The sequence below is a fragment of the Cynocephalus volans genome, chromosome X (assembly GCF_027409185.1).
Source record: "Cynocephalus volans isolate mCynVol1 chromosome X, mCynVol1.pri, whole genome shotgun sequence".
Lineage (NCBI taxonomy): Eukaryota > Metazoa > Chordata > Mammalia > Dermoptera > Cynocephalidae > Cynocephalus > Cynocephalus volans.
Genome location: NC_084478.1, coordinates 178,014,817 through 178,039,862, shown reverse-complemented (window position 1 = coordinate 178,039,862; position 25,046 = coordinate 178,014,817). Strand labels below are relative to the sequence as shown.

Here is a 25,046-nt window from a genome sequence, read left to right as displayed (position 1 = left end):
GTGACTTAGCGGTGATGGATGTCCTAAAGACATGGTAGGGGTGTGCCAGGGGAGGCAGCACTGAGCTGAGACCTGATGGGGGTGGGGAGGGCAGTTAGCAGGCTGGTGTGGCCGAGGATGGGGGACGGTGGGGGAAGAGGGGGCAGCGCAGACCTTGGGCTGTTGTACAGACCCGTGCTTTGACTTGGAGTGACATGGAGGGCCGGGAGAGGGTTCGGAGCCCAGGCGTGACATGATCTCAGTAGACGGAATGCCCTGGCCGCTGGGGTAGAGGAGAGTGAGGGTGAAGGGTTAGGGTGGAGACACAAGGAGCCCCGTGAGTGCTGTTGGGGCTCAGTGGCAGGGTTTGGGGACTAGAAAAGGGGGCCGTCCTACACCGAGTGGCCTGGACAGCCTGTGTTCGGAGAGAAAGCAGAGCGCTGTGCCAGCATGTGGGTGAAGACACTTCCGGAGGGAACACACGGGCGATGCAAAGGCCCTGGGGCGGCCCTGCGGGCCGAGAGGGAGCTGGAGCTGGAGCCGCCGGCGCCGGCATGATCGACCGCGGAGGGCGGCGGCGGGTGGCGCCAGGAGCCGGCCATTGCCTTACAAGGCGCCCCGCAGCGCCGCGGCCTCGCTGGGCCCCCGTGCTCGGCCACCGGCCACCTGCGGCGGCGGCGGCGGCGGGCGGGGACGCGCGCAGAGGGGCGGGGGCGCGGCGGGGGGCGCGTGCCAGGGGGAAGGGCAGCCGCCCAGCGCGTCCCCGCACGCGCGCGGCCCGCACAGCTCGGGACGCCTGCAGACCAGGCTCCCACGTCCCCCGGCTCCAAGGCTCCGCGGGCTGGGCTGCACTTGGGCGGCCGCATGGGTGGCGGTGGTTGTGGGAGGTGGCTGTGCGCGGGGATCGCAGGTGCATCACAGGTGGATTGGTGGCCTGGGTGGCTTGTGCCTGTGGGGTGTGTGCCATGAGTGTCGGGTTTAGGAGGGGTGGAAGGGGTCTGGGTGCTGTGGATGTGGTTGGGACTGGAGGGTGGAAGGAGGATGCATGGAGCCTTCTGGAAGGCCGCCAATAACACCGGCTTGGACGTGGGCAGGCAGGGAGTGTCCAGGCGCTGGTGGTGGTCTGGGTACCAGGGTCGGGGTAGGAGGCATGGGCGGACGTGTATGTGGTGACCTCCCGTGGGAGCCGTCATCTGGGAGTGGGGACCTGGGTGGTGAGGGACTTCTCACAGGAGGGTGTTCCTGAGTGGGGGGCCAGGGTGGGGATGAGGGTGTCTGTCCCCGAGGGTAGCCTGAGGTAGGGGAGGGAGCTGCCTCTCACCCTCGGGGCCTCCCTCAACCTCTCCCCTCTGCCCCTCCAGACATGGCTGCTGCTCAAGACACATGAGGTCATCAGCAGTGCCCACAAGATCTGGGAGAAGCTGGGCTCTTGAGTGCGTGTGAGAGTATGTGACATGGTGTCTGGCAGTGTGTGAGCGTGTGTGTGTGTGCATGAGACAGCATGTAGATGTGCATGTCAGGGATGTGTGAGTGTGTGTGTGTGTGTGTGTGTGTGTGAGTGTGTGTGCACGCGTGAGACAGCATGTAGATGTGCATGTCGGTGATGTGCAAGTGTGTGTGCACGCCTGAGACAGCATGTAGATGTGCATGTCAGTGATGTGTGAGTGTGTGCATGAGACAGCGTGTAGATGTGCATGTCGGTGATGTGCGAGTGTGTGTGCATGTGAGACAGCGTGTAGATGTGCATGTCAGTGATGTGTGAGTGTGTGTGTGCGTGTGAGACAGTGAGTAGATGTGCATGTCAGTGATGTGTGAGTGTGTGTGTGCGTGTGCGACAGCGTGTAGATGTGCATGTCAGTGATGTGTGTGTGTGTGCATGTGAGACAGCGTGTAGATGTGCATGTCAGTGATGTGTGAGTGTGTGTGTGCGTGTGAGACAGCATGTAGATGTGCATGTCGGTGATGTGCGAGTGTGTGTGTGCATGTGAGACAGCATGTAGATGTGCATGTCAGTGATGTGTGTGCGTGTGCGTGTGAGACAGCGTGTAGATGTGCATGTCAGTGATGTGTGAGTGTGTGTGTGCGTGTGAGACAGCGTGTAGATGTGTGTGTCAGTGATGTGTGAGTGTGTGCGTGTGAGACAGCGTGTAGATGTGCATGTCAGTGATGTGTGAGTGTGTGTGTGCGTGTGAGACAGCGTGTAGATGTGTGTGTCAGTGATGTGTGAATGTGTGTGTGTGTGAGACAGCGTGTAGATGTGCGTGTCAGTGATGTGTGAGTGTGTGCGTGCGTGTGAGACAGCGTGTAGATGTGCATGTCAGTGATGTTGTGTGTGTGTGCGTGTGAGACAGCGTGTAGATGTGCGTGTCAGTGATGTGTGTGTGTGTGCGTGTGAGACAGTGTGTAGATGTGCGTGTCAGTGATGTGCGAGTGTGTGTGTGCATGTGAGACAGCGTGTAGATGTGCATGTCAGTGATGTGCGAGTGTGTGTGCATGTGAGACAGCGTGTAGATGTGCATGTCAGTGATGTGTGAGTGTGTGTGTGCATGTGCGACAGCGTGTAGATGTGCATGTCAGTGATGTGTGAGTGTGTGTGTGCGTGTGCGACAGCATGTAGATGTGCATGTCGGTGATGTGCGAGTGTGTGTGTGCATGTGAGACAGCGTGTAGATGTGTGTGTCAGTGATGTGTGAGTGTGTGTGCATGTGAGACAGCGTGTAGATGTGCATGTCAGTGATGTGCGAGTGTGTGTGCATGTGAGACAGCGTGTAGATGTGCATGTCAGTGATGTGTGAGTGTGTGTGCATGTTAGACAGCGTGTAGATGTGCATGTCAGTGATGTGTGTGAGTGTGCGTGTGAGACAGCGTGTAGATGTGCATGTCAGTGATGTGCGAGTGTGTGTGTGCTTGTGAGACAGCATGTAGATGTGCATGTCAGTGATGTGTGAGTGTGTGTGCACGTGTGAGACAGTGTGTAGATGTGAGTGTCAGTGATGTGCGAGTGTGTGTGTGCGTGAGACAGCATGTAGATGTGCATGTCAGTGATGTGTGAATGTGTGTGTGCGTGTGAGACAGTGTGTAGATGTGCATGTCGGTGTTGTGCGAGTGTGTGTGTGCATGTGAGACAGCGTGTAGATGTGCATGTCAGTGATGTGTGTGCGTGTGCGTGTGAGACAGCGTGTAGATGTGCATGTCAGTGATGTGTGTGTGTGTGCGTGTGAGACAGCGTGTAGATGTGTGTGTCAGTGATGTGTGAGTGTGTGTGCGTGTGAGACAGCGTGTAGATGTGCATGTCAGTGATGTGTGAGTGTGTGTGCGTGTGAGACAGCGTGTAGATGTGTGTGTCAGTGATGTGTGAATGTGTGTGTGTGTGTGAGACAGCGTGTAGATGTGCATGTCGGTGTTGTGCGAGTGTGTGTGTGCATGTGAGACAGCGTGTAGATGTGCATGTCAGTGATGTGTGTGCGTGTGCGTGTGAGACAGCGTGTAGATGTGCATGTCAGTGATGTGTGTGTGTGTGCGTGTGAGACAGCGTGTAGATGTGTGTGTCAGTGATGTGTGAGTGTGTGTGCGTGTGAGACAGCGTGTAGATGTGCATGTCAGTGATGTGTGAGTGTGTGTGCGTGTGAGACAGCGTGTAGATGTGCATGTCAGTGATGTGCGAGTGTGTGTGCATGTGAGACAGCGTGTAGATGTGCGTGTCAGTGATGTGTGAGTGTGTGTGTGCGTGTGAGACAGTGTGTAGATGTGCGTGTCAGTGATGTGCGAGTGTGTGTGTGCGTGTGAGACAGTGTGTAGATGTGCATGTCAGTGATGTGTGTGTGTGTGCGTGAGACAGCGTGTAGATGTGCATGTCGGTCATGTGCAGGTGTGTGTGTGCGTGTGAGACAGTGTGTAGATGTGCATGTCGGTGATGTGCGAGTGTGTGTGTGTGTACGTGTGTGTGTGCACGTGTGTGGCGGGCTGGGTGGCAAGGGGTCCCTTCGCCCCAGCTCCGCTGTCCTGTCTGGGCTCTCTCCCCTTTTCCTCCGCGTGCCCCCTCTGCTTTGCACCTTTCCCCTCTCTTGCCTCCCATGCCTGCTGTCTTGCTCTGTGGTGGGGCGGATTGGGGCTCCACAGACCTTGTTGTCCTCAAGTGTGTCCACAAGAATGCCCTCCAGGACAAGGAGGAGAGCAAGACCGCAGTGCTCTGCAGGTGTGCACCGCACCTAGGGCTGGGACAGGGACTAAGTCGATGGGGATGGTAGGAGCCCCTGGGTCTCAGGTCTGGGGTCTGGGAGGCCGAGCCCGCGGGTCTAGTCCAGGCCTGGCCAACAAACTGCAGGGAGCCCTGGGACAGTTCTCTTTTCCTGTCTGCGCCTGAATGTCCACATTGGCACAATCAGAGGGTTAATATTAATCTGTGGTTTTCAAGTGGGGTTTAGAAATGTGGCTCCTGAGGAAGGCCTGGGCTGGGGGCTGGAGCTCTGCCCTCCTGGACCGGGCAGGGGTGGCCTGTGACAGTCAACGGGGAGCAGAGTTGGGAGGAAGAGAACAGGGAGGGGTGTTCCTGGGGGCCCAGGACAAAGCACTGCTAGATTCTACTGTAGTCCTATTGTAGGATCAGCCATGCCAATATTGTGGCTCTGGAGGACATCCATGAAAGCCCTTCCTACCTCTACCTGCCACCGAGCTGTGACAGGGGCTGAGGCATGCTGCAGGAGCCCGTGGGGGGCTGAGCTGCCTGGGTCAGCTGAGCCCCGACTCCTGCCAGGGTGACGGGGAGCGAGCTGTTTGACTACATCATGGAGCGTGGCTCCTACTCAGAGAAGCATGCCAGCCACCTGGTGGGCCAGGTCCTTGGCACTGTCTCCTACCTGCACAGCCTGGGCCTCGTACACCAGGACCTCAAGGTGCCTGGCTGGGGCCCCCTGCCCTGCGTGTGTCTCCTCAGGAGCATGGTCAGGCTTTTCCCAGCATCTCTCTCCAGCAAGGGTCTGGGCAACTTGAAGGTGCCGAGGCCCACCCTGTCCCAGCACTGGGGCTATGCCAGAACTGCCCTGGCCCTTTCTCTAGCACCCACACATCACAGCCTGAAAACCTCCTCTATGCTATGCCCTTTGAAGACTCCAAGATCATGGTCTCTGACTTTGGTCTCTCCAAAGTCCAGGCCAGCAACATGCTAGGCACCACCTGAGGACCCCAGGATATGTGGGGAAGTGAAGGAGTGCACCCTGAAGCTTGTTGGGGGATGAGACGGGGCTGGGGGGCCCTGGGGGAACCGAGGCACCAGGGGCCGGGAAGACCGTTGTGCCGATTGCACGGGTGCACGGCACTGAGGCCCTGGCCGGCATGGCGTACGTGCGTGCGTGCGTGTGCGTGTGTGTGTGTGTGTGTGTGTGTGTGTGGTGTGTCTCTGTGTCTGTCTCTGGAAGGCCGTAGATGTGTGCGCCCTGGGTGCCATCTGCCGCATCCTGTGCGTGACCGCTGGGACAGCGCATCTTCTACCTGCCTGCCCCTGCTGGGCTGGGGAGGGTTGGACAGCCGGGTGATTCGTCTGTGGGTGCCAGGCTGTGTGGGTACCCTGCTTCTATGACGAGAGCGACCCTGAACTCTTCAGACAGATACTGAGGGCCAGCTATGTGGTGGACTCTCCCTTTTGGGATGACATTTCAGTCAGGTGAGCTTGAGGCTGGCTTGTGCTGGGGGTGTCGAGCAACCGTGGGGAGGGGGCAGACTGACCCGGCCTCCCCGACTTTGTCCGGCACCTACTGGATCGAAGTCCCAAGTAGGAGGTTCACCCGCCAGCAGGCCTCTCAGCATCTTTGGTGAGTGGGACCCCTGCTAAGCTGTGCCAGGGCCAGAGGGACCACATCCTCAGAGATGTCCCCCTCCCCGCTGACTTTCAGACTTCTCCAGGGTCTCTGGGGACGTGGCCTTTGACAAGGGTGTCCTGGGCTCAGTCAATGAGCAGACTGAGAAGAGTTTTGCCTGGACCACTGGAAGGTCAGCACGGGAGAGGCCCGAGGTGGCCACCTGCCCCATTCCCCAGCTTCAGGGTGTTGGCCTCGGCTGGCCAGCCTCCGCTGCGCTCCTTGCAGACTTGGAGCTGGAGCCCCGGCCTGCCTGGCCCCCTCTCCTCCCACAGCGAGCGTTCAACGCCACCTTGTTCCTGTGCCACATCCGTCAGCTGGGGCAGAGCCAAGAGGGCGAGGAGGCCTCCAAGCAGGGCGTGGCTCGCCACAGTCACGCAGGCCTCTGGGCTGGCCAGCCCCTCAGTGGTGACGCCCAGGTATGTGGGGGGGCCCTACCTCCTTGGGGGCTGGCTCCTTGGTGAGCTTAGAGGGCGGTGGCGCTCCATGTGGCCCAGAGCTAAGCAGAGTGGACTCCACAGACAGAGGGCCGAGGACAGAGAGCACAGACGGAGTAGGAGCCGGGCTACCAGGAGAGCTGAAGGACACAGACAGCCGGTGGACGCCCGTGCTGGTGGCGGGGCGGGTGGGGCGCGGGACAGGCCGGTCCCTTCCCTCTGCCGCTCTCTTCCTCTCTCCCCAGGCAGATGCTGAGGCCAAGTGGACGGATCCCCAGATTTCCTGCCCTTGGGCGCTTTTGGTCCCCTTCCCCCAGCTCCCATACCCCGGGGCTGGTGTCTGCTGGAGAGTGTGACATGTGTGGGTGAGGTGCATGGCTCTGGGGCAGGAGTGGGGCACCCCCCAGTGTGCCCACAGGCTCTGCCCTTGCCCAGGGGCAGGGGCTCCCCTCCTCTGTCGCCGTACCCCCTCTAGAAGCCTATGAGGCATTGGCAGGTGGGCTCCAGGGCTGTCCCTCCTGCATGGCTGTTCTGTGCTTTGCTGACTGTGTCGTGGTCCTCCAGCCCCTCCAGTTTTCCCCAAACCAATAAAGACAGACAGAGCAATGGGTCAGTGGTGAGCTGGGGGCGGGATGAGTGTGGAGGGGACCGGGTCACCTGTGGGAAGGAAGCCAAGGAGGCCGGCCCACTGCCAATCGGCCCCTGCCCTGTGGCCTCGCCCATTGTCACCTGAACCTCTGCTCCCTTAGATCATGGCAGACAAGTTCCCAGTCATCCAAGAACTTCCTGTCCCGGCCCCCCAAAGCGCCAGCAAGAGGCAGCCTGGCTGACCAGCTCTGCCACCCTAGAGGTCTGGCTGGGTCCCTGGGACAAAATGGAGGCAGCTCAGGCCTGCTGGCTGTGGCAGAGAGGGATGGTGGGAGGCCGAGGGGGGCCTGAGGAGCGCTGTCGCCAGGTCCCCAGGGCTGGGCTGCAGGGCTGCAGTGCTCCTGCCGTGCAGGGTTGGGCTCGGGGCGTCCTGCTGTGGAGTGACCAGTGTGGAAGGGTGGGGTGAAGAGGAGCCCCCCGGCCAGGAAAGGGTACCTGGGAGCCTCCACCCATGTGCTGTGCCGGGGATTTGGAACCTGTGGGCTCCAGACCTGGGTGGACCCGGGTTGGCAGCTGGGGCTCCGGGAGCAGTGACAGGTTGGTTATGGCTTCCGGTGTGAAGAGACATGGACTGTCATCTGGTCTGAGTGGCCCCAGCCCCTTGCACCCCATTCTGGATGGGCCAGGGCTCCAGAGCCCTGCCTTGCTGGCCCTTCTAGGCCTTTCTTCTGGGTCCATCAGGGGAACATCCCTAGGGCCACTCCTTGGCCCCAGCCAGGGTTCCAGGAGAGCTGGCCATCCCTTCCCCTTCTTCTCTGAGACCCCTGCCCCTGCCAGCCCTCAGGGTGTGAGCCCAATGGCCCACAGCCCAATGGCCCACAGCCCAACCAGGGAGCGTGGTGAAGACCCCTCTCCTTGTCAAACTGCGAGACCCAAAGGGAAGTGATGAGGCCCAAACCGAAGCTGGCCTGGACCTTGGGGCGGAGGCTGGACTGGGATTTGGGGTTGGAGCCAGGAGCCCAGCTTCCCCCAAGGACAGCAGCAAGGGTGCCCCTCCTCTGGGTAGGCGGGATTGGGGACAGCTCCTCTTCTCCCAGCATTCTGCCACCCGCTTCCTGAGCCTGGAGAAGTCTGGAGCTGGTTGGGCAGCTTCCTTCTCCGTCCCCACAGCCACTGCCAGGCCATCCTTCCCCCAGGCTTTGGGTCACATGGCTGGGTCTTACCGCGCCAGCCCCGCTTCTGGCTCTCACCCATGCCTGGCCGTCAGCCAGGACCATAGCCAGGTCTCAGAGGCTTGGCCTCCTGACCTCCAGCAACCTGTCCTGCCTGCCCTCAGCTCCCCACCTGGGACCTTGTCACCTTGTCTTGGCATCCTGCTACCTTGGACATCTTCAGCAGCATCCCTTTAGCTGGCTCTGCTCCCTATCTTTGCAATTGTTCACACAGGACACCTGCAACACCTGCTTGTTCTTGGTTTGTTTGTCAAATACTGATTGGGCCTCTGCTCTGTGTGAGCTGCTGGGCATGGCACTGGGCCCATCAGATAAGGTGCCTGGCCTGCAGGAGGAGGCCCTCTACTGGAGGGGGTGGCTCCGGCATGCTGGCTGCTCCGAAAGCCCTGAGCAGGAGTGCCGAAGCCAGCCTTCCAGAAGGAATCTGAGCACCTGCTCAGAGACAACCAGCTCTTCCAGCCCAGGCGTGTGGCCAGATCCCTTCTGCAGAGTTGGGGCACCAGCTCTGGGCCACTCTGACACAGGGTGCAATTCGGCCTCTTGTCAGCAGGGGGTGCCACGATCACATGTTTAGACGTCCTTCGGCCACCCCTGGTTCCCTCAGCACCTGGGGCAGCTGCTCACATCCATTCTCCCCCCACCCAAATCCTGCCCTGGAGAAGTCTGCCCACCTGGGAGCAAGGAGAGAGGGGGGACCCCCAGGTCAGGCAGAGGTGGCACCACTCCTTCCTCCCTCCAAGACCTTCCCATTTGAGGAGGGTGGTCTGTGAGAGGAAAGCTTTGGGTCACCAAGGCAGCAGGATGTGCAGCCCGGGAGAGAGAAAGGGCTGCTTTAGCCAAAGGGAAAAGGCGGTGTGGGGTGGGGGAGAAGGAGAGGGGCTGGGGTGGGGGACACTGTGAGAGGAGCACTTCCAGCACAGGCACTCAGGCTGGCCACTGGAGGAAGGCGCCACACCAAAGCGTGGCAGGGTAAGGAGTTGAGGCCTTAGTCTGTGAGCAATGGGACCATGGAAGGGTTTTGTTTGTTTGTTTGTTTGTTTGTTTGTTTTGCCAGAGAGCACACTTACCTGGTTTGCGTTAGGGGCTGAGCTTGAGTTAGCTGGAAATCTCAGGTGCCGTGAATTGGGAGCAGAGGCCGGCCCCTCGAGAGTGGGCTATTCTTCCCGGGTGCTGGGGAACAGACTAGAATTGAGCAGGGAACGCTTGTGGGCATCATGACAGGACGCTGTCTCCTCTGTTCTGGCCTACACAGAGTGGGTCACACACTCTGTCTTGGAGCAACCCTGTGGGTGGCATAGGTTCCAGGGAAGCTCAGCCTGTGGGGACAGGTAGACCTGGAGGTGATCCTGGGAGCTTTTTGGTAGTCCAGTGGATAGGCCTTGGTGATGAGTTGAGGGTGGAGAATGAAGGAGGTGGGATCCAGATAGCCCATGCGTTTCCGGGGGGACAGTGGAACCGTTTGTCGAGAAGGGCTCAACCAGGGTGACTTTGGGGCAGAGGTAATGAGATTAGTTTTGGAAATGGTGAGTTTGAGGTGCCCAAGGGGCACAGAAGTAGAGAAAAAGCGACTTATACTTCACCTTTCTCTTTGCAAATATGTATCTAGCTTTACAGTTAGCATTTATGGAAGGCTTATTCCTTTTAATTAAGGGGATGCTAATAGGGACTCTTTATTGAGCATTTACTGTGTGTGAGGCACTGTTTGGGAGAGCGTCACATGTACTAACTTGAACCACACCTGTGAGGTAGCTATGGTCATTATCATCGTCCCCACTCCACATATGGGGAAGCTGAGGCATAGAGAGGCTAAGTAACTGAGCAGAGGCCACACAGCTTGTGGCACATTGTGGGGAACTGAAGAAAAGAAGGGGGAGTTCTTTCCTTCTTTGTATTTGTGGAACCCACCCTGGGTTTCAGTTTGGGCCTTGCAGGTGGTTTGTGTCACCCTGAACGTCCTCTGTGCCACAACTTCATGTCCTGTTAAATGGGAACCATGGAGATCTTTCCTCGGGGGTGAGGTATGGGACCTGGGCCCTACAAAGACCCCTCTGGAGTTCAGTTTGAAGGACAGCCTGGAAGTGGGGCAGGGCTGGTGGCTGGGAGACATGTCTGGGGCCATGTGGGGAACAAGGCAAGAGATGTAGAGAGCCTGTGCCAAGGCAGCTACTGGAAAGGTAGAGCTCAGTCATGGTGGACTGACTGGGAGCAGGGGCGGGGGTAGCTTCTGAGGAGGCTGCTGCTGGGGGAGCGCAGCGGAGAAGCAGGGCTATTCAGGAGATGAAGGGGTCAAAGCAGGCTCCCTGGCCAGGCACTGGTCCAGTTGGCACTGTAAGCTGCAGGCACTCTTTTGGCACATGGCAACCATGTTCTCTACCCAATCCCAGCTTCATCCAGGCATCCATAGCTCCCCCAATCCCAGGTGGGCAAGATAAGAAATATAGAGTGTTTGAAAAGTAAAAATGAACCTGGTTTGGTTGATTGAGGGAGCTGTGAGAGGAAGTGGTCAGAAATCAGCCTAGAAAGGGAACTTTCTCAACAGAGCACTGGGGTGCCACTGAGGGGTTCAAGCAGGACAACGGTGGGCTCATTTTTGCCGTAACAGTTTTTCAATACCCCCCTCCTTTTTTTTTTTTTTTTTTAGCTCTATCTGGCTCCTCTTGATAAATGTAAAAACTTCATGCCCATTTCTCCAGGTCTTCTCCCTCACGTCCCATGGAGACTTCAACATTTACCCTTGCCCCAGGGAGCCAAGTGTTGCCTCATACGATGCCCTGAGTAGAGGCCCAACTACTTTTTGCCAGTTTGTCCTCGTAGTTCTTTCAGTTAATGCTTTATGTAATTTTAAGTTATGTTGTTAAGTACATATAAGTTTAGAATTGTTATATATGAGCATTTTAGGTAAGTTGAACATTTGATCAAAATATAGTGACATATGTTAGTATTAGTAATGCTTTTCCTTATAATCTACTTTGGTATTAATATAGCAACTATAACTTGTTTTAGGTCAATATTTGCCTGCTGTATCTTTTTCAATTCCTTTCTTTTCAAACTTGAAATGTGCTTTTTATTGAGATATAATTTAGATGCCATAAAGCTCATCCTTTAAAATGTACAATTCAGTGGTTTTTAGTGTGTTTACAAAGTTTTGCAGCCATCATCACTAATTCCAGAACATTTTCATCACTGCAAAAGGTCACTCCTATATCCATTGGTGGTCACTCCCCATGTGCTGCTCCGCCAGCCCCTGGCAACCACTAAACTACTTTCTGTCTCTGTGGATTTGCTTCCTCAAATATTTTAAACAAATGCAATCATACCATGTGTGGACTTTTTTTGCGTCTTGCTTCTTACTCTTAGTGTAATGTTTTCAGGATTCATCCACATTGTAGCATGTATTAGTATTTTATTCCTTTTTACAGCTGAATAATATTCCATTGTGTGGATAGACCATATTGGTGGACATTGGGGTTGTTTCCACCTTTTAACGATTGTCCATAATGCTGCTATGAACATTTATGTGCAAGATTTTGTGTGGACATATATTTTTAATTGTCTTGAGTACATACCTAGGAGTGGAATTGCTGGACCATATGGTAACTCCATGTTTAGCTTTCGAAGGAGATGCCATTTTACATTCCCACCAGCAATGAACTAGGATTCCAATTTCTCCTCACCCTTGTTAACACTGGTTATTGTTGGTGGCTTTTCTTATGGCCACGCAGGTGTGTGTGAAGTGGCACCTCACTGCGGTTGTGGTTTGCGTTGCTGTAATGACCGACGATGTTGAGCATCTTCTTAACATACTTATTAACCGTTTGTGTATTTTCTTTGGAGAAATGTCTATTCAGAACTTTTGTTTATTTTTTAATTGGATAAGTCGTCTTTCTATTGTTGAGCTGGAAGAGGCTCTTTATATATTCTGGTTGCTAGATCCTTATCAGATACATGATTTGTAAACGTTTTGTCCCATTCTGTGTCTTTTCACTCTTTGATAGTGTCCTTTGGTGCACAAATTTTTAAAAATTGTGATGGAGTTCAATTTATCGATTTTTCTTTGGTTGCTTGTGTCATGTCTCAGAAACCATCGCCCAATCCTGGTCACGAAGATTTACACTTATATTTTCTTCTAATTGGTTTATCGCTTCCATTTAGGTCTTTCATCCATTTTGAGTTAGTTTTTATGTATAGTGTGAGGTTAGGGTCCAACTTCATTTTTTCATGTGGGGCTGTCCAGTTGTTCTAGCACCATTTGTTGAGAAGCCTATTCTTTCCCCCACGGACTTATCTCGGCCCCCTTGTCAAAAATCAGCTGAATGTACATCTAAGGGCTTTTTACTGGGTCCTCAATTCTATTTCATTGCCGTACACATCCATCCTTACACCAGTACCACACTGTCTTGATGACTTTAGCTTTGTGGTAAGTCATGAAACCAGGACATGAGAATTCTCCAACTTTGTCCTTTTGCAAAATCGTTTGGGCTATTCTTGGTTTTTGCATTTCCATCTGAATTTGGGGATCAACTTCTCAATTCCTGCAAAAAAAGGCAGTTGGGATTTTGGTAGAGATTGTGTTGAATCTATAAATAAATTTTGAGAGTGTTATGTACTGAATGTTTACGTCCCCCGGAATCCATATGTTGAAGCCCTAACCCCTTATGGGACTATATTTGGAGATGAGGCCTCTAAGGAAGTAATTAAGGTTAAATGGGATTGTAAGGATGGGGCCCTGACCTGAGAGGATTAGTGTGTCCTTGTGAGAAGAAACAGCAGAGTGCTAGCGCTCGCGCTCTGTCCCTGTCTGCGTGCACGCACTGAGGAGAGGCCGTGTGACGACACGGCGAGAAAGCGGCGCTTGACAAGCCACGAAGAGAGCCCTCACCAGAAACCAAATTGGCTGGAACCTTGACTTTGGACTTCTAGTCTCCAGAAGGATGAGAAAATAAATTTCTGTTGTTTAAACCACCCAGTCTATGGTATTTTTTAATGGAAGCCGGAGCAGACTAATAAGTATTGCTGTCTTAAAACAGTATTCAAGTTGTCCAGTCCATGAATACAATGTATCATTCCATTTGTTCAGGTCTTCTTTAATTTCTGTCAATGGTGTTCCGTTGTTTTCAGTGTACACCTCTTGCACTTTTAAAAAATTTATTCATACATTTTATTCTTTCTGATGCCCTGCAAACAGAATTGTTTTCTTAATTTCATTTCTGGATTGTTTTTTGAAAGTGTATAGAAATAGTCATTGATTTTTTTTTGGTATATCGATCTTGTATTCTGTGACCTTGCTAAACTTTTTATTAGTTTTAGTAGGTTTTTGTGTGGATTCTTTGGGATTGTCTACATTCAAGACGTGTTATCTGCAAATAAAGAGAGTTTTACTTCTTCCTTTTCAATCTGGATGCTTTTAATTTCCCTTTTCCCTTTATTTTTTCTCTTGTTTCTTTTTATCCCCCCCCCCCCCCCCGCCAACTTATTGCACTAGCAAGAACGTTCAATACTACTTGGAATTCAAGTGGTCAAAATATCCTTTCCTTGTTCCTGATCTTAGGGGAAACGAGTAGTCTTTCGTCATTAAGTGTGCTGTTAACTGTGGGTTTCTTTATGGATGCCCTTTATCATCTTGAGTATCTTCGCTTCTAATCCTAGTTTGTTGAAAGGTGTTTGTTTTTTAATCATAAATGGGTGTTAGATTCTGTCAGATTGTTTTCTGCACCTACTGAAATGATCCTGTGGTTTTTGTTTTTTGTTCTGTTAACATAGTGTATTGCATGGAATTTCAGGTGTTAAAACAATTGAGTTCTTGGTATAAATCCCACTTGATCATGGTGTGTAATTGTATTAGTTCATTTTCTGTCACTTATAACTGAGTATCTGAAACTGGGTAATTTATAAGGAAATAAAATTTATTTTCTACAGTTTTGGAGGCTGGGAAGTTCAAGGTCCAGGGGCACATCTTATGAGGGACTTCTCGGTGAGGAAGTCCCATGGCAATGCAAGGTATCACATAGCGAGGGCTGAGCAAGAGCGCATGCTCACGTGCTCACCTGCTGGCCTTATAAAACCCACAGTAACCCCTGATAACCCATTGAACCATTCATGAAGACAGAATTCTCTCAATTCAATCACCTCCCAAAGGCCCCACCTTTCAAATACCATAGTTTGATTTCCCATCCTCTTAACACTGTTAAAATGGGGATCAAGCTTCCAAGAGCTTTGGGGGAACATTCAAACCACAGCAATCATTCCTTTTATATGTTGCTGGGTTTAGTTTTTAAATGTTGTGTTAAGGATTTTTGCATCTGTGTTCATGAAGGTTATTGGTATGTAGTTTTCTTGTGATGTCTGGTGTGAGGGTAATACTGGCCTCATAAGATGAGATGAAAAGTGTTCTACTCTATTTTCTGAAAGAGTTTGTATGAGTATGGTTTCTCCTTTAGTTATTTGATAGAATTCACCAGTGAAACTATCTGGGCTTGAGTTTTCTTTGTGGGAAGATGTTCAATTACTAATTCAATTTATTTGCTTGTTATAAGTCTATTCAAGATTTTGTATGTTTTTTGAAGTCAGTTTTGGTTATGGGTCTTTTGTTCATTTCATGAGTTGTCCGAGTTGGCATAAAGTTGTTCAAAACATCTCTTATAATCCTTTTAATTTGTAAAGGTCAGTAGTGAGTAGTGACGCCCCCTTTTTCCTTCTTGATCTTTGTAATTTATTTATTTTTTTATTTTTTGGCAACTAGCCAGTACAGGGGTTGAAGATCTTTTTAATTTAAATCGTTTTTTTCTTGGTCAGTCTAGCGAAGATCAATTTTGTTGATCTTTTCAAAGAACCAACTTTGTTTTTTCATTGATTTTCTCTAGTATTTTCCTGTTTTTTATTTCATTAGTTTTTGTGCTAATTTTTTTCATATTTATTTATTTAATTTATTATTATTATTTTGAAAATCAATCAATATATATTTATTAATGTTATTAATTTTTTACGTTCTAAGATGTTGTTGTGGAGCAGTTGCGAGGGAGAAGGAGAGGGGAAGGGGGTGCATGGTTGAGGCCTGTGGCGCCCCCTCATTCCTACAGGGGAGACCAGGGGGCTTCCAGTGGTGGCTCAGTCATTGCTGGGTTGGATGCACATGTCATGGGGAGGTGGCTGAAGACCTTGGTCCCCCACTGCCCTGGCCCTGGGGTGCTTCCTGTGGTGTCCTGATGGTTGTCACTGGGCTGGTTGTGGGTGTTGGGGGTGCAGCCAAGGCCCTTGAATCCCCACTGCCCCAGCTCAGGAGCCAGGGGCACTTCCTGTGGCAGCTCAGTGGTCATTGCTGGGCTGGTTGCGGGTGTTGGGAGGTGTGGCTGAGGCCCTTGGCCCACCACTGCCCTGGCTTGGGAGCCCAGGGTGCTTCTCGTGGAGGCCTGGTGGTCATTGCTGGGCTGGTTGCAGATGTTGAGGGTGGGCATGACTGAGGCCTGCAGCCCTTCCTGCTCCCTGGCTTGGAAGCCCAGGGGTCTGCCAGTCCTTCTAGGTTTTATAGGTGTTAGACTTTTACTAGTTAATGTCAGACTTTGTCTCTGATCTGTGGGTACTTTGTTTTTTCTTTCAGTTCTTTGTTGAATTATTTGCTGTTCCCACCACTGAAAACTCTGCACTGGAACTAATTTGTTGTCCTTTGCTTACTTCTAAAATGGGGGAACTTCCTGTGGGGACCAGTACTTGAGCCCTGTAGTTGAGCTAAATTGCTGCTTTGCTGCTGATTCCCTGGGAAAGGCTTTTTGTGCAGCTCAGGTTTTAATTGTTGACTTCTGGGTCTTGTGAGTTCTGGTGCACCTGGGTTGTGTGGAAACTCTGGTCTGGGCCTGAGACTTTTCATCAAACTGCACCCCTGCAGTCCTATATTGCTGACCAGCCTCCATTGAGTGGTCCTGTGCTGGTTGGGGGGCAGATCAGCTGTTTATCCTGTGCCCCAATGTTTCCCTGGTGGGCCTGTCTCCCCCACTGCCCATACTCCAAACACTTCCCATGGGATGGGCCATGTGCCAGTCCCTTGCTATGATTCACTAGCCTCTGAGTGGCTCCTTTTTTCGGTTGTTGTGGTTCCTTGCTCCTATGTGGGTCCATGGGAACCCTGTTAGTGGTCTTGCTGGCCTGAGGGCCAACAAGGCCCTCTTCTCCCCTGCCACTTCTAAGTAACTTCATCTGAAGGGTACAAGTGTGGCTTTTGCCAGCTCTTGTTCCATGTGCTCATCAGCTCCAGCTTGGAAGCAGTCGAGATTCAAAATGGTGGGAGTGGTCCTTTCTTTCTCTTATTGTGGCTTCTCCTGCCTTCATGAACTCTGTAGGTCTCTCCTCCTTTTCCCCTGAGCTCCAGTGGCCCCAGCTTGGCTGTCGTTGCTTTTTAATGGTTGTAAATTGGTGATTTGTGGGAGAGAGTGATGCTGGGGACCATCTATTCCACCATCTTGGCCAGAAGCCCTCTGTTCATATTTCTGTACTGATTTTTATTTCCTTCCTTTTGCTTGCTTTGGATTTAGATTGCTCTTCTTTTTCTAAGTTTGTTAAGGTCCTTAGGCGATTGATTTGAGATCTTTCATTTTTTCTGATGTAGGCATTTAAAACTGTACATAGCTTCTAAGTATTGCTTTAGCTGCATTCCATAAATTTTGATATGTTGTTTTTGTTTTCCTTCTGTTCAAAGTCTTTTCTAATTTTCCTTATTTTTTTCTTTGACCTGTGAGTTATTTAGAAGTATGTTGTTTAATTTCCAGATTTTCTAGATTCCTTTAAAAATTTTTTTCATTTAATTCTGTTGTGGTCAGAGAACATATCTGGTACTATTTAAGTCCTTTGAAATGTGTTAAGACTTGTTTTGTGACCTACCTTATGGTTTATTCTGGAGAATGTTTCATGTGCAAATGAGAAGAATGTACATTCTGCTGTTGGTGAGCGGTATGTTCCACAGGTATCAGATAGGTCAGATTTGTTGATAGTGCTGTTCACATTTTCTATATCCTTGCTGACTTTCTGTCTAGTACTATCAATTATTGAAAATGGGTCATTGAAATCCCCAATGATTATAGTTAAATTTTCTCTTTCCCCTCTCATTTCTGTCAGTTTTTGCATCCTGTATTTTGGGGCTGTGTTGTTAGATACATATACGTTTATTGTTATATCTCCTTGATGAATTGACTCTTTCATTATTATGAAATGTCCCCTTTTTCTCTAATAGCATTTTTTTCTCCTAAAGTCTGTTTTATCTGATATTAATATAGCTATCCCAGCTCTCTTATGGTTACTGTTTGAATGGTATGTCTTATTCTGTCTTTTTACTTTGAATCTGTTTGCATCTTTGAACCTAAGATTTGTCTCATAAACAATATATAATTAGTTGAATCTAGCTTTTTCTGCATCTCTGATTTTGATGGGGCTATTTAGACCATTCACATTTAATGTAATGATTGATACAGTTGGATTTACATTTGCCACTTTGCTATTTGTTTTCTACACAGAGTATATAATTTTACAAAGTCTCCCTGTATTTAAACAACAATCTGTACCCTATAAACATATCTCCTGTCTTTTTTGTTCTTCTCTTGTTTCTTGACTGCCTTCTCTTGTGTTGAGTATTTATTTAGTATATCATTTTATTCTTTCTGTTGATTTTTAACTGTATATTTTTTAGTTTTCTTAGTGGTTTCCCTAGGGATTACAATATGAATCTCAACTAATCACAGTCTACTTCAGATTAATACTTACTTTATTTTGGTAAAATACGGAGACTTGGCTTCAATATGTACCCATTCCTTCCCTCTTCTTTTGTGCTAGTGATGTCGTGTATATTACATCTACATAGGTTATAAATCCAACAATACAGTGTAATGGGTATTGCTTTATGCAATCTTATTTTTTTAAGAAGTTAAGAGAAGAAATAAAGAAAACATATTAAGAGTGACTTTTATTTTAACTCACCTATTAACCATTTTTTGCTGCTCTTTGTTTCTTACTGTGTATTCAAGTTACTAACCAGTGTCATTTCCTTTCGGTCTGAAGAACTTCCTTGAGTGTTTCTTGTAAGAAGGTATTCTAGGAATGAATCCTCTCGGTCTTTGTTTATCTGAGAATGTCTTCTTTTTTTGTAACCTTCAATTTTTATCGTTTTGCTAGACATAGAGTTTTTGGTTGATAGTATTTTTTTTTCTTTCAGCACTTTGAATATGTCATCCCACCACCTCTCAGCCTCCACTCTTTATGATGAGAAGTCAGATGTTAACTTTATTGTGGTTTCCTTCTGTGTGGGTCATTTTTCTCTTGCTACTTTCAAAATTGTCTGTCTTTGGCTTTCAACAGTTTGACTATGACATGTCTGCGAGTGGCTGTCTTTGTGTTTATCTTACTTGGGGTTCATTGAACTTCTTGGATCCAATTAATGTTTTTTTTTTTTTTTTTTTTTAACAAGTTTTGGAAGTGTTTAGCTATTGTTTCTTAAAATATTTTGTCTGCTCCTTTTGCTCTTTCCTCTTCTTCAGAGCCTCCAATTACACATATTTTCATATGCTTGATGCTGTCTCACAGATCTCTGAGACTGTCAGTTTTTCCTTAATCATTTCTTTCTCTGTTCTTCACATTGGGTAATTTATATTGATCTATTTTCAAGTTCTCTAATACTTTCTTCTGACATATTGAACTTGTTCTCGAACATCTCTAAAGGAGTTTTTGCTTTAGTTATTATATTCTTCAACTCTATGATTTTCTTTTGGTAATGTTTTTGTAATTTCTATATCCTTATTGAGAATCTCTATTTATTGAATCATTGTCATACTTTCCTTTAACTCTTTAAATGTGATTTTCTTTAGTACATTTAACATATTCATAATAAGTGTTTTGAAGTCTTCATTTGCTAATTCCAATATCTGGGAACATCCAGAGACTGTTTCTATTGACTGATTGATTTCCTGAGTGTAGGTCAGACTTTACTGTTTCTTTGTATGTCTTATAATTTTCTTTTGTTGTTGTTATTGAAAACTGGGTATTTTAGATAATATTTTCCAGCAACTCTGGATTTTGATATTTTTCTTCTTCCTGGAAGTTGTTGCTGTTCTCTCTCTCTCTCTCTGTGTGTGTGTTTTGTAATTTGTTTCTTTGTTATATAACTTTTCTGGGCTAAATCTGTGAAGTTTGTCCCCTTGTAGTGTGCAGTTACTAGTGTCTCTGCTCAGATTTTTCCAGTTAAAAAGATATATATTCTAGTTTCACATTTTAAATCTGGTTTCCTAGGGGCTATCCCTATATTGCCTAGCTTAGTAGTCAGCCAATGATCGGACAGAAGCTATGCTCAAGCATCTCAAGCCAGTAAGGCTTGTGTCCTCTGCTAATGGTTCTGTGTGTGGGTAGGGGAACTCTTTTAATGTTTAGGCTATTTTCAGGTCTTCCTGGGTTTTATTCTCCATTGGGCTTCTTTTAATCACCTATATACATGTGCACGGCCTCAGGACAGTCCAGGAGAGCATGGACAGCTTGAGATCCCTCCAGTCTCTGGTCAGCCAGGAATATGCTTGCCACAAGCATGTTTACAACCTCAGTCTAGTAGAGTTAAACTGTTGGCCCTCCCCTGCCAGCCTGCCTCTGAGAAGTAACTTCCACTGACAATGCCACTGGGTGTGATTATTGCCCATGACTTCAAATTGAGTGAGCCCCCTTTAAACCAGAGGCAGAGAAGCTGCTGGTCTTCATGGTCTGCCCTGTCTTGGCAGAAACTCCATGCCAAGCAAGCTGGGGAGTGGGGGGTGGGGAGTGGGGATGAGAGCGGACCTAGGCCAGAATGCTACAGACTCCCACTGTTCTTACCCAAAGTTCAGCTTCTTGGATCATTATATCCTTTTGGTTGTTTCCTCTTTTTAAATGGAGAATTAATCTATTTATTTTGCTTAGGATGTCTAGATTTATTTCTAACATTTTGTGTTATGCTTTCTACTTATTCCAATGTTTCTGTTTCTTTATTTTCCTCTCTTGACTTCTTTTGGATTAGTTGAGATTTTCCTTTATTATTTGATATTCTCCTCTACTAGTTTGGAAGTAGTACACTCTCTTTATATTATTTTAGTAGTTACCCTAGAAAATTTAGCATGCATACTTTATCTTAAAGTCATTCAACGTCAATATGGCCACGAGTAAATAACAGGGTCCAGAATTATCCTCCCACTATACACAACTAGAAAACTTGGCAAAATATATGAATTAATTGTTTTCAGGTGGCGGACAGCAGTCAGTGAAGGACTGTGGTCCATGAGAGAAAGGAAACAAATTAGGCGAGCTCTGCCATTCAGGCTTCCTGACTGAGGTAGAAGAAGCATAAAAATATGACCCATGTGAGAAGAAAAATCAGTCAATAAAAACAGACCCAGGAGGGTTTTAATGTCTGGTCCAGTATAGAGGAGCTTGGAAGTCATCAGTCCTAACAACAAGTAAAACACTGAACAAACTTAAAATCAACAACTCCTCTTAGATCTACAGAAAATTAAGGCCACAGTGCAAACTTCTGCTCCCCAAACTGGAGAGACAGGTGGACAGAGAATCACAACTTACCAGAGCAGAACCCCATGAGTGGGGACCAGTGCCTGGTTAGGAAAATCTGAACTGTAATTGCTGAATTGCAGGAGGCTCAGTGTGGACAAGTCAGAGAGTTAAAACTCCAGGGAAGGGCAGTCTTCGCGGGGCTCCCATCCTCTTGTGAGTTTTACCTCCAGGAGCCCTACTGGATTCTCACAGTGGGAATCATCTTCCTATGCTTCTGACAGGGGGAGTGGGGAAGCAGACATTTTGAAATATGCCTAGAGCATTCTGTTATTCTTAACAAAGCCTGCCCTCAAGAGAAATTATTTTACCAGAGCCTAACCTGTTGGGGTTTTATCAGAGCCCAATTGGCCTGGGGGAAGGAAAATACCCAACTTCAGTTCCCTCTAGCCATGCTGTCCCACCTAAAGGGGGCAGAATCTGAGACGCACTTGTGAAGGTCACGGTCCAGGGGCACAGGCTCACCAAAAGACTGAGACCTACTCATAGGACTATAGAACACTTCTCCTTCCCCACATGTCACCACCAAATCACTAAAGGCCTATTTACCTGAATTCCTTTTACCCAGTACATCATGTCCAGCTTTCAACAAAAAATTACAAGGTATACTAAAAGGCAACACAGTTTCAAGAGACAGAGTCAGCACCAGGGCCAGACTCAGATGTGGTAGGAATGTTGGAATTATCAGACTGGGAATTTAAAATAATTGATTAAAGTGCTAAGGGCTCTAATGGGAAAAGTAGACAGTATGCAAGACCATAGCCACAAGTAGCTGCAAGAGAGGACGGGAAATAAAGTTTCTAGCTGGGAAGCCAAATACCCTAAAAGAAGTAGAGAATGGATACTGGCGAACACTTAGCAATCTCTTCCACGGTGTCTTTCATCAGTTTTGGAAATTTCTCCGCCATTGTTTTTAAAAAATATTGCCTGTTCCCTACTCTTTTTTTTGGTCCTTCTTCTAGAAATCCAGCTCAATATATATGTGTGACCTCAATCTATGTCTTTATCTCTCTGTGTTGCATTCTGGGTAATTTCTTTAACTCCATCTTCCAGTTCACTATTTCTCTCTGCAGCTATGTTTAACATGCCATTTAACCCATATCTTGAATTTCTAATTTTAATTGTCATATTTTTAATTTCTATACACTTTATTTGGTGCTTTCAAGAGTACCTGGTCATTTTATAGTCTCTTGTTCTTTTTAAATTTTTTTTTTATACTTTCAATACTTCCTTTTCTTTTTTTTTTGGAGGCTGGCTGATATGGGGATCTAAACCTGTGACCTTGGTGTTATAAGGCTGCACTCTAACCCACTGAGCTAACCGGCCAGCCCTTACTTTTATTTCTTTTAGCACATTAATCATCATACTTATTTTATATTTTGTGTCATATAATTTCAAAATCTTCAATCTTTGCAAGATTGATACTTAAATTTATGTTTGTATGTCTCTCTCACTCATGATGGCTTCTTTCCTTGTACATTTTTTGATTTTTTTTATTACATATTTTAGAATTTTCTATAGGAATTCTTTGAAGCCTGTGTTTAAAGGACATCTCTCTACAGAGGATTTGTGTTTGCTTATTCTGGGCACTCCGGGGTAATATTACCTCTGGACCACTTCATTTAGAACTTTAAAAATTTTATTTTATTTTTTATTTTATTCTTTATGTTTTTCTTTTACCAGCCATCTTGCAGCTTAAAAATTATTTTATTATTGTTTTAAACTGTGCTATTTTTATTGGGCTATCACAATCTAGGTAAAATCCGTGTGTAAAATAATCAAATGCAGCTTTAAGACTAATCCAGAAGCAATCCCCCCCACATCAACCAGATCACTGTCTCTCCTTTCCTCCAAAGGTATCCACTACTCTGTGCCTAGGCTACTCTAAACAAAAATCTCTGCTTGTGGCTATAAATTCTCAGGGGTGACATTTCCTTTTATTCCACTTCCACCCAGCTCCAAGGTCAAGATAAACACACATGCTCACCTCTTTCTGTGGGGTGTTTTTTTCTAGGTCACCTATTGTATTCGTTTTCTCTTGTTGCTGTAACAAATTACCACGAATTTAGTGGCTTAAAACAATACAATTTATTATCTTATCATTCTGGAGGTCAGCAATCCCAAATGGATGTCACTGGACTCAAATCAAGGTGTTGGTGGGGCTGCATTCCCGTGGAGGCTCCTGGCTGCTGGGCACTACCGGGCACTGCCGGGCACAGCCGGGCACAGTGCTGGCACTTGAGCCGAGCACTGGCCCCAGAGCTGGCTCACTCTCCGTAGTCGGGATGCTGGGTGCTTCCCCCTCGGAGCCTTTCTCTTTGTCCCCCAGCAGCTCAGCCATTCATTCACGTGCTTTGAGGTCTCCTGCTACATTTCAGGGGTTGTGGACCAGGACGGTGTCTCTGGACATCTGGTCCACATCGCTGTTAGAGACACCAGTACTTTCTCATGCCATGCCTGCTGCCCACCCACCCTCCAGCTGCCCTTCCACTCTGCCGTGTGTCTCCGTGGTGGAGAATTCAGCTTTAGGGACCTATCCAGCTACAGCGTGGGGAAGGCATTGGCAGCGTACTGTGTTGAGGAGAGATACTGGCCCCATCTGTTCCTTCAGGTGGCCCAATGGCCTCCACCAGGTTCTCCCTGCCCCTTTGCAGCCCCAATTCCACATTGTGTCAGCCAGAGGGACATACCGTCGGACACACAAGTCTGCCCATGTCCCTTCCCAGCTCGGGTCCTTCTGTGGCTCCCATCACCCTCATGGTGATACCCAACCAGGGCTGCACTGGGGAGTGCTTCGAGGCAGGGCTTGGGGCTGATTCTGTGTGGTGTCTTGGGCGTCACTTGCCCAACGCTGTGGCCAATTCTGGGTCCTTGCTCCCCTGCTCTGTCTGCGGCACTACTTCCCCGTGTCTCCTGGCTATTACCCTTCTTTCTCCTTCAGAAAGTCAGCGCCACCGAGCAGGCAGGCCTCTGTGTCCGGCCCGCTGCTGCGTCCTCATCCTAGCACAGGGCGTGGCACGGGCCAGGGGGCTCAAATGGATTGTGAATGACCCGGTGGCTCAGAGGTTGGGCCAACAGGCAGCGCAAGCACCAGATGGGAAATGAGGACGTGGGGGAGTAGCACTGGAGTCAGTGGCCAGCCTAGCACAGCCCCCTTTCCACTGTGGGCAGGTGGAGGGACCATGAGGGCCTCCCCCCCGTCTTCCCCTCAACCCTCCAAGGAGCTCAGGAAGCAGCCTCGTCTCTGTTCAGTATGTTAAATAAACCATTTATTCAGGAGGAACAATTAAAGAAAGCAACAGCGATGCGGATTACAAAAACAAGCAGGGACCCTCCAGGTTCAAGGGTGACATGGTTCCCCAGGCCAGGTGTGTAAGTGGGCTAGCACACGTGTGAGCACCGACACGCTTGCACACGCGCGCACGCTTGCCGCCCACAAGGGGTGTGCACTGCGATGAATGACCGTGTGTGTCTGCAGCTTGGTCCCTTCCCTGCCCCCCACACCAACAGCGGCTGTGTGGGACCCGCAGCAGCAAAATCGAGGCCTTTTTCTTCCCCTCCCCCGGCCCAGCTCTTGCTCTGAGACCCCATCTCCTCTGACGGCAGTTTGACCACCCTCAGTCACAAAGAGCCCCAGTGATCCCGTCAAGACATCTGGGGGAAGAAGAAAAAAACAGTCAGGGCGCCAGATGTGTGGCTGGGAACCCGCCCAGTGGCTCCCAGGCCTGCACCCTCCCCTGCAGCGCTGCCCAGCAAGAAGCCACACAGACAGGGCTGTCCCCATGGATGCCAGGCGGCCATTGCACCTCTGGGCCCACATCCCCCGGGAGGCCCCCAGCCCTGACAGGCCCAAGCCGTCGGCAGAGAAACAGAGAGGTGACTACCCTGATGATGGTGGCAAACCCCTCCCCACAAGCGGCCATTTGGGGACAGGAAAGGGACTGGGAGCTGGTCCCTGCGGCAAATGAGGTGGCACACACCCTTCCTGAAGGGGGAAACCGCAGGGCCCAGGGCCCAGCTGAGCTGGCCGAGCACCCAGGGCCCGGGCCCGGGGAACAGAAAGCCACCTGGAATGGTCTCTCAGATAGGGAACCCCCCCCACCCCCCCAAAGAGAAAAGTAACAGTCGCAGAAGAGGCAGGTTCGGGAGCGTGGTCCTGCCCGAAAGCAGCACGGGAGGCCGTGGCCCCGAGCCTGGCCCATAGGCACGTTTAATAGGGATCCCGCGGATGTGTCAGGTGGGTCGGGCAGGGTCGGCCCGGCGCCTGCCCCTTCCCACCGCCCGCTGAGGTATTGCGCTGTCCCTCCCTGCAGCCCCCATCGCGGCTGCGTCCCCGCGCCCTCCCCGGCCCCGCCGCGTGGGTGGTCAGCGGCGCGGGTGGGGACCAGCCGGCAGCCCCG

General features: G+C 49.5%; 1 protein-coding gene across 1 annotated transcript; it reads left to right on the top strand.

Annotated features, from left to right (window-relative positions):
- Window positions 1-1,020: 1,020 nt before the first annotated feature.
- On the top strand, window positions 1,021-24,768 carry PNCK (pregnancy up-regulated nonubiquitous CaM kinase). Its single transcript, XM_063085060.1, is given in 19 exon segments — window positions 1,021-1,065; window positions 1,341-1,404; window positions 4,099-4,174; window positions 4,580-4,642; window positions 4,733-4,871; window positions 5,051-5,201; window positions 5,386-5,434; window positions 5,529-5,542; window positions 5,545-5,633; window positions 5,688-5,747; window positions 5,749-5,786; window positions 5,878-5,948; window positions 5,951-5,964; window positions 6,107-6,250; window positions 6,514-6,618; window positions 6,704-6,764; window positions 7,739-7,918; window positions 23,588-23,711; window positions 24,390-24,768. Coding segments are annotated over 19 exon segments (1,866 nt in total).
- The last annotated feature ends 278 nt before the right edge of the window (window positions 24,769-25,046 follow it).